General features: G+C 42.4%; 1 protein-coding gene across 1 annotated transcript in view; it reads right to left on the bottom strand.

Moving 5' to 3' along the window:
* Positions 1-4,687: 4,687 nt before the first annotated feature.
* Positions 4,688-9,667, bottom strand: part of SPOCK3 (SPARC (osteonectin), cwcv and kazal like domains proteoglycan 3) — a 414,135-nt gene continuing 409,155 nt past the window's right edge. Inside the window, exon 11 of the mRNA XM_074993065.1 lies at positions 4,688-6,839. Coding sequence (XP_074849166.1) covers positions 6,670-6,839 — 170 coding nt within the window. The 3' untranslated portion in view covers positions 4,688-6,669. The remainder of the gene's footprint in view (positions 6,840-9,667) is intronic.

Here is a 9,667-nt window from a genome sequence, read left to right as displayed (position 1 = left end):
CTCCCTCGAACTCTCGGGTTCCTGCGGTCGATGATACACTTGCTCGCCGGAGGATCGTGAAGAAAAGTCTCAGGGTTGTAAAATTAACTCCCCTTTAGACAACTGTGTTTCCATCCCCGATCGGGAGTGCCCACGGGGGTATTGAGCGGCCGGGGGAGGGGGGGGACCTGCCCCTGGGTGTAGGCCTGTGGTTTGTCTGTGTCCAGCCTCATAAGGACGACCATGGCAGCACGGGCAAGGGTCCAGGGATGGAGACCTAGACCACTCGCAGGGTGTGTACCCCCGATGTCTGGGAGAGCGAGACCTCCGCGACAACACAGATAGAGGTGAAACTGGCTTGTGATAGTATGCCAGGGGATCCAATCCCAGAAATGGTGAAGGTGGCCCAAGCCATGGTGACATTGGTTGGAGAAATGGAGAAGAGTTTTTTCTTTTTTTTTTTCGGATGGGCTGGTGGAGACACAGGACTTTGGTGCGGCGTGTGTATCACAGGGGGAGGGCTTGGTGCTAACAGCAGTGCAGTCCTGTCCAGAGATGGACTGCGGTGCCAGGTTTTTGATGTTGCCTTGCCCCTTCGCTGCGGGGCCAGCACTGCCCGCTTCCGTGCCAGGGATCTCGGTCCCGCTGTCAGCGCTGCGCTCAGCACTGTCAGCTGCGGTGCCGCGCAGGTATCTCCCTCCGGTGCCTGCAGGCTCCGTGCCTGGCAGCCCTGCACCGCTGGTGCCGCGGGGGCTGTGGTGCCTGTGGCGGTGCCGCTGGTTCCGGTGCTTGCCTGGCTCACGTTCTAGGCGCCGCGTGTGCCGGCTGTTGAATAATCGGAGGCTCAGCCTCTGCCACGTGCGCTGCCGCGCTGCCGCTTGCCTGAGTATGCAGCTGGTGGCTGTGTGCTCCACTCGTCCTGCTCGCTGCAAACGCACGGCAAGGATCAAGCCAGGGAGAATTTCCTTTGTTTCTGCGCTGAGGGGGTGAGAGAGAAAAACTGCCCTCCTCTTATGCAACCCAGGGGGCCCTTCTGGGTGAGGCTTCTCCGGCAAGCCCGGCTGGAGAGCCTTATCAACAAGAGCATTTTACGCCTCATTGCTCTGTCCTTCCTGGCCCTGGCTGTGAGCTTAGCACAGTAAGAACGCGTCTGGGTAAGCTGTAATTCCCCCAGGTGTCGGATGCCTTCGCTATGCCCCACGGAGGCCGGCATAGCTTCACAGCATGACTCCCGCTTTTTAAAACCTGAAGAGGCCATTGCGGTAAGTCCTTTATTGTTAATAGGGTACTTAGCACTTAATTTGTGCCTTTCCACCCCAAATTGTGATCACCGGCCTGCGGGGCAGCGGGCAGCCTAAATGGCCTTCACGTCCGCTCTTCTCTTCTCTGCTCCTCTCTTTTTTCTTTTTTTTTTTGTCTTTGCTTTCTCTCTTTTTTTTTCTTTTTTGTTTAATAACCGAAACAACAAATTACACGTGGAAAAAAACCACTAAGTAATCTGACTCTGGACTTAGCCTGAGTGGATTCTGTCTGCAGCCGATGGCGGTTGAGAAGGAACTGGCGAGGACCGGATCACGCACATGGCTGGGGGCGCGCAGGGGGGCGGCGCGCGCTGGCGCATGTGCGATCCAGGAGAAACTGCTGGAAGATTTCCGATCTGCGGTGCCGGGCGAGCCCGACACCTATTGTGGAGCACCCATGGGGACCACTCGAAGAAGAAGTAATGTTTCAGTCATTAGCTGTCAGCACAGGGTCCTCCACACACGTGTTGATTCCATCCAGCATTTCTTATAAAAACACAAGAGGGCTCTGTGAGCCAATCTGCCCCATGTTTAATTCCCTGTTTTTGAGAGACGCAAATTTAACCCCAGCAACACATCAATAGATAGGAATTCAAAAGTCAGTGGGCAAATTGAGGCATCTATACAGCTCATAAAAATGTCAACCAAAAATTCCTGTATTTATCCCTTCTCCTACACTCTTTGTGTTCAGAAGCATTGCTCCTACCTGCTGCCTTCATCAGTTTTGCTTATTTATTATTTCCTGCTTTTTTTCAATGCCACTGGCACCTCTAAAATTCATGTACTCAAATCTTATGAGACCCCATGCTATAAGGAGATCAGCTGGTGCTAGTGAGGATAATATTCCCTCTCAATGCACCACACAGGCTCAATCTGAGTAGAGGAATGTGATCTCGTCTTCTTGGTGCATCCAACCATACATGAAAATTAATGGGCGTTTTGGAAGTATAAGGAATCAGTTTGGCCCCAAACCTTTACGCTACCACTTGTCAATTCTGTAGGTTAATTCTTACCAAATAGAAGCATAATTATACAATGGTACAGAGATAATTTCAGCAACTAGAACATCATTGAGATAAAATACTCTCCTATTTTAAAAAAGGTGCTCCTGAAGGGGTAAAAAAACGTGCGGCATAGCCAAAGAAATGTGTTGCTTATTGAGCATGCTTTACCTTATGATTTTAAAGCTGGGTTGGCCGCTATTGATCCATGCACTAAAAGACAAATTTAAATAATGTACTGCACTGGAATCTGATTATGACCATGGTAGTTTATTTTGAATTGTGTTCCTTCATCCCACCTCAACTTCATCATCTGGCTGTTCTAGAATAAATACAAGAAACAATGGCTGTGGTTTAATTAGGTCCCAACTGTATTTGTAAGTATTTGGAGGTACCTGACAGATGTAAGTGTACCCATGTAATTTCACAATCATTTCCTGACCTGCCCTTGGGGGCCAGGATGCTCCTGGCAGCCCTTGCCCTTCTCATTCCCCATCCTGGTCTCTAGTCTATCTGCAAAGGGGAGAGGGTATAAGAGAGGAGGTGTGTGACTACTAGCCTCAATAGTCCTAAGCCCCTCCTGATTTCCAAGCCTTTAAATACCACCTCTTTTAAATCATGTACTGAGCTATTTTACATGAGCCCTATATGCCTTCCCTTTGGTGTACCTGCCGGAGGTTTTCATAATAAGTTATGACATCATAGCCTAACTCCTGTTTCATATTTGCTTTTCCAGCCATGGGGCAGGTGACTTCCACCAAGATCTGCCTTAGCCAACCTGGTTCTCAGGGGAAAAAATCCTTCCCAGCCCTCCATGAAAGGAGCAATGAATGCAATACTCAGGGTAGACACTAAGCAAATATTTCACCACTTCAGTAGGCAAAAATGAAGTTTCTGCCCTTACTTGTTCAAATAAGAGAGGACTTCTCCTGCACCAACATGGACCCCCCACCCTTTTTCAGTCCCCTGGGGGGATGGGGAGCATCCCTATGCTGACCTGATCCACACCAGAAATTCACCCCCGGCTACCCAGCCCAAACCACCATATATATCTTCTAATAGGCCAGAGAAGGGCCTCCATCACAATGTACAGCAAACCCAAGAAGCAAACCGACTGATTGGCCTACTACCCTATTTTTATAAAATTCCCATGTAATCTTTTCCTTCAAAATATCTTCTATTTCAACTACAGACTTCAACATTTTTGACATTACATCACTGTGCTCAGGTTCCTGGAAGGGCATGACTCAGCCTCCCCATGTCAGCCTGGTCAGTAGCAGCACATCAGCTGCTGGCTCTCTAGCTGCTAAAGGAACACACATCTTTTCCAACAAAACACCCCTGGGGTTTAATGTGCAGTGAAAGTCATTGTATTTCTTTTTGCTGTCTCTTTAGCTAAATTAAGAATGGAAACGTGTATCAGGAGTGAATTGATGTTTGATGATTTGAGGTTTTCGAACATTCATTCAGCTGTTCTTCCTGGGAGCAATTCAGGATTATGTGGGATGTTTTTGGCAGGTTTTGCACCAAGAAAATAACCCTAAATAACCCGAACCTTCATTGTTGCCATCTTTGACTCAAATCATCCCTCTGTATTATCTCGGTAAAACAATGTCTCTCCTGGAAACGATCATTCAGAAGATTAAATTGTGTGCTGATTTCCTTTTCTCCTATTAAGCCCAATGCGGAATCCACAGGAAAGAATGCGTTTAGCCCACAGTGTTCTTTGCATTGCTTTAACTGTAGAATAGTTTTATACTATAATCCCATTAAAGTTAAATGGTTAAGTGCATTATGAATATGATATTATATGCTGAACTCTCCCAGCTATTTGAGCGGGCACACCAGCTACATGAAATGCATCTCTAATTTTTGTCAGATTCATTTGTCACATTAGGAAACAGAACAGTCAGTAGTTGCTGTATCAGACAATAATCACAACTGTTCAGACTTAGTTTCTTTATTCAAAATCACTTATATAGAGAGAAGTTTATTCCACCCACAAGAAGCCAGTTCTTGGTGAATTCAGCCACTACAGATTTGGTCAACTATTAACTATATTTATTGACAAAAATAACATGTCGATGCCTCTCATACTATGAAAAGGTATATAGGAAACAAATGAAACATTAGTTACCATATAATGAAGAGAAACGTAAAATGATTAATTTTAAATCTACAGCAAATGAAAGTACAAAAAAAATCTTTATGCGGTTTGTCTTGATACAAAAATTCTCTACTGAAATGTAATGAAATCCTAATGAACAACTACATAAAATAGCTGAATATTTGCATGATTGAGGGAATGTATCTGAAACTTGACAGCTTCCCATTTTTCAAAAGAAAGCTATACACAACTTCAAATAGGCTATAGTATTAAAAATCATTACAGTATACAGCTAAGGGTTGGTTACAAGAGTCTTTATTTTGCAAACTATACATGAACAGTAAAAAAGAAAATGCATTATACTTCTTAATATTACATAAGATAAACATTAAATTTATTATTTAAGTATGTAGAAAAAAAATGCAAAGAATAAGCTGATCTTCCTATCATCTAACCGCAGATGAAAATTAGGGAAACCAGTGATCAACTGCTGAAGTCGCTAAACCAGTAATGTAAAATTACATAGGTTGTTTCAGTTGTATTGTGGGCAAAAAGCCATAGGTCTGATATGCATGAAAGTATTGGAATTCAAAAATGTCTACATAATTAACATGCTAACCTAAATACAATGATTAAAGTAATTTTCTCTACAGTCAAATCTTAAGTGCTACTCTACACAATAATCATAATCTACTCCACGTGGTAATTATATAACAACAGAAAAAATTAAAATAACCCATTTTCTTCATCCCAGCAGCATTACCTATATTGGTATTAATTTGGTAATTGGGTGTGCTTAGCTATATCCTAACAGCCTATGTTGGTATGCATGCTAAAACCTTTCTATTTCTATGTTTGCAAGGCACCTTACAATACGTTCTCTAAATTTCTGCACTAACAACAAAAAAGGACATGAATTAAGAAGAAAGATGCAAAACTACTTTCTGAAATACAAAAACTAAAATATACGTTAGGGAAGGGTTAAATCTCCATGAGGCAAGATCCAGTAATCTCAAATACAAGTAGGCTGCATTTACACTGAGCTGTGCTTCTGGCAACTTGATGCAAATGAGCAGCCTAAAAAATGCAAACAACTGTCAATTTGCATATTCACATGGCTATTTTGCATATTCACGTCAGATCACCCTGCCAGCAGAGTCTGCTGCTGGCAGAAAACAAGCACTGTAGGTGTGGTTCTACCAGCAAAAACTCAGTTTGTTGGCAGTCCATTATGCCTGGAAAAAAATCAGGTATAAGGGGCTGCTGACAAAGGGTTTATTTGCTGTCAGAACCATGCCTACACTGCTTGTTTTCTGCCATCAGCAAGCCTCTGCTGGCAGGGCAATCTCATGCAAATAAGCTGTGTGAATGTGCAAATGAGTGGCCATTTGCATTTTTGAGAGCCTTCCTTTGCATCACGCTGCTGGCATCAGGGATCTGTGTAGATGTAGCAGTAATGTATAAATGTAATGTTTTATGCAATGTTTTAAATTTTTAAATATTTTAAGCTAATCTGATAAGAGATATAGAAATAAAAGGTGAAGTCATCATGCGTAAATAATAAAGTCTACATGAACTCGACATTAAAAGGAAAATGAAGAAAGAAAAATAAAATTTTAGACTTGTAGAATCAATACCTGTCAATGTTTACTGCTTTTGATAAAGATCCTTTCTAGAACCCAGACACTTTTTAATCAAAAATATAACTAAACGTAAACACAAAGGACGGTTTTACATTATTTTCTTCTGTGTGACAGTCATATAATACTGCTGCTGGTTAAAGGCTTGTGAGATGCTACTTGTGTGTTAAAACTTCTATCTTAGTAAGTTGTTGATTCAGATCATGCACAATTATTAAATCTGCTATATGGCCTAAATCATTGCTAAAGTTAAAACCGCTTTAACACATAACCTTGTTAATCTTTAATGAGGCCACACAAAAGTTCAAAAACAATGGTAAATATAATTTTCATGGAAGTTTTTAAAAGTTTGGTTGTCCTCATTAAGTTTTACACATTTATGTTTGTAGTAGCACACCACATTTCCTTCTTCAGGCTAGACTTCTAATGTGTTTTCTTCTGCTCCAAGGCATATGAAAACTCAAAAGCACATAATGATTTTTATTTAAACAAAGTCTATGACTCCAGCTGCAATATTTGAAATAATCATACAAAATATACATGTCATTTAGAATCCTTTTGATCTTGTAGAACAAAGGAATTTTCTATGTGATGTCACTTTTGAATTTCAGAAAGGTAGAATTCATTGACCTCTCATATTGTCAAATGTATCCATCATGATCGTCATCATCATCATCATCATCACCTTCATCCTCATCATCATCATCATCATCATCAATTTCGTCTTCATCATTCATTATATCATCCTCATCATCTGTCCATTCATGAAAATCACCACTGGCAAAATCACCTGAGATTTCTAAATCAATAGCTTTAAAAAAAATGGTAACAGTTACACTATAAAGATAGGAACACTGGGTTACAGAACTAAGTATCTTCAGGTCAACTGATTTAATTTAAATAATGAGGTAAATTAAAAAGTAATACCACATATATAAATAGTTCCTGAGGTACACAGACAACTACTTTTTCACACATCATAATTAACCAATAGAACTCTCTGCCACAAGGTGATGTTGAGGCCACAAACCCATTAAAATTAAGAAGGACTGGATATTTATCTGGTTATCAAGAATATCCAATATTCCCATTAATAATTATTATACCCTGGATGAACTATTAGGCCTCCAGTGTCATGGTTCAAGCCACTCTCTCAGGCTACATCTACACTATGAGATAAATTTGAATTCATTAATATTGATTTTGTAATTCTGGAATTTATAAATTCAAATTTGACCATCCTCACCTCCCACGTGCTCCTCACAAAGTCAACTCATTGTTGACACACTCATATTGGTAAACATCGACTGTTGCAGTAGTGCATTGCGGGAAGCTATCCCACAGTTCCCTCATCTCTGTAGCATTCTGGGTATGCTAACTGGTCTTTGAAATCATCTTCCCACATTGAATTTTCCTCATTCCCCTACCATCCTAAGCAAGGATCCATTTTTCCCACTGAAAGGAGGGAAAAGTAGGGCATCCATCACAGACAGCAAAAAAGTTTACAGAAATGTCTTCTGTAGCTGAATTCTCAACTGGCCATCCACTGTGTGTCCCCCCTCCCCTGATTGCACCCTATCCCTGAAAATAATACAGGGACCCTGACCGTATTCTAAAGTTAGAAGAAAGAGGATAGAAAAGCCTAGGAAAAAGCATTTTTGACTTTATTGCAAATAACGCAGGGACCCCAAAAAGCATGAAGAAAGAGAAGATACAAAGTTTTTCAGAAAAGAGAGCTGCTGATGGGGAGAGTGTTTGGCTTTCCAGTGCACTATAAGGGGCCCGGACTGTATTCTAAAGTTATAAGAAAGAGGATAGAAAAGTCTAGGGAAAAAAAAAAAGAATTGTGGGCTTCCCCCTTCATTATACAGATATTGCTAACATGGGTGCAATGATTGTGTTCTCAGCTGGCCAGCCACTTCATGTCCCACCTCCCATCATTGCATGTGATCCCTGAAAATAATACAGGGGCCCAGACTGTATTCTGAAGTTAGAAGAAAGAGGATAGAAAAGTCTATGAAAAAAGAATTTTTGACTTTCTCCTTCACTACACAGACATTGCCAACATGACTGCTGGCAGTGAAATATAATACATTGACCTTATAATGCAAACAGGAATCTCAACTAGCCACCCCGCCCCTTGTTTCTGAGGGGGTAAAAGCATGAAGACACACAGCAGATATTAGCAAAAAGATTTTACAACCGAAATATAAAACTAGCAGGTGTCTGCAAGGGACAGCAAGCTCCTGAAAATATTTTTGGCAGCAAGTGGGAGGGTGCTGTGGTCTGCAGCTGCTGAAGTAGCTGAAGAATCCCCCCCAGCTGTCTTAGACACCATGGGAGACTTCCCCCCCAATGGCAGCAAGCCCCACTGGTCCCATGCTATGGGCATGGTTGGGTTCAGTGGGGGACCAATTGAATTGGTCCTCCCCACGGATCTTAGCCTCCGGGGAGACTTCCACCTGGTGGCAGCAAACCCCTCCAGTATCTTGGCCCCCCGGGGAGACTCCCCGTGCCCAGTGGCAGAAAGCCTCAGTGGTCCCATGCTATGGGCATGGAGGGGTTCAGTGGGGGGGGCAGTTGAAGTCGTCATCCCCATGGATCTTAGCAGTCGGGGGAGACTCTTATGCAAGTACAACCCCCACAACAGTCTTGTTGCCATGTGGTGTGGCAGGGCAGCAGCTGGCACCAGGCAGTGCAGAAAAAAAAAAAACAAGCGTAGAGACAGAACCACAAACTCTGTGCAGGGGCTATTTGTAATGGTAGATGCGCTCACAGTGCTAATAGCAAAGACAGACATTTCTCAGGCTCTCACACAAACACAAGCCCACAGCCACAGGCTTCCTGGAACTGATATGAAATTCATAGTCATCCTGTTACCTAATTAACTGGTGAGCAGTGGCCCGAGCAGAGCAGTGAGGGGCATTGTGGGTTACATATGGGACCACTCCGCAGGCTAACAAATTCAATTTTAAGATTTGGCGATTCCACACTGGCCCTTAATCAAACTCCTGAATTCGAGCTTGAGGCTACACCTGTCAGGTAACTGTGATTTTGTAATCTTGATGTTCGTGCTCCCTAAACTGAGCTAAGGGTATTTACAGTGAAGACACTCACATGATAATATTGAGCTAATTGCCTTAAATTTGAATTCATCTTGTGTACATGCAGCCTCACTCTCACACTATTAGAAATTAGAATGGGGCTACAATGTGTGTGGGTGGTGTGGGAGGGAATTAAAATCACCATCTGCCTATGGTGGAGTTCATAGAATGCCTTCTGAAATATCTGGTACTGGTCTCTGTTAGAGGCAGGATACTGAACTAGATGGAAGAAAAGAGTTGCCATACAGGACCATACTCATGTTCCTTTTACTACATATATTGGCTCATTGTTCCAGTTCCAGGCTTTTTCTTAGTCTTAAATTTCAAGTGTAAAATTTCCATTTTGGCTTCAAATTGTGGGATGTCAATCTACATTCTAATCTTTTCCCTCCACATGTGGAATTATTCCATGCATGTACAGAATAAATTGTTACGTGCAATGAGATATGTGAATATGCATCATCAACAGAAACAAAATACTGAGCTGTGCACGCTCTGCTAATCAGCTGGTTGAAATTTGAATCGCTCCAGAGTG

This window comes from Carettochelys insculpta, chromosome 4, assembly GCF_033958435.1.
Source record: "Carettochelys insculpta isolate YL-2023 chromosome 4, ASM3395843v1, whole genome shotgun sequence".
Classification (NCBI taxonomy): domain Eukaryota; kingdom Metazoa; phylum Chordata; order Testudines; family Carettochelyidae; genus Carettochelys; species Carettochelys insculpta.
This window is presented reverse-complemented; position numbering and strand designations above follow the sequence as displayed.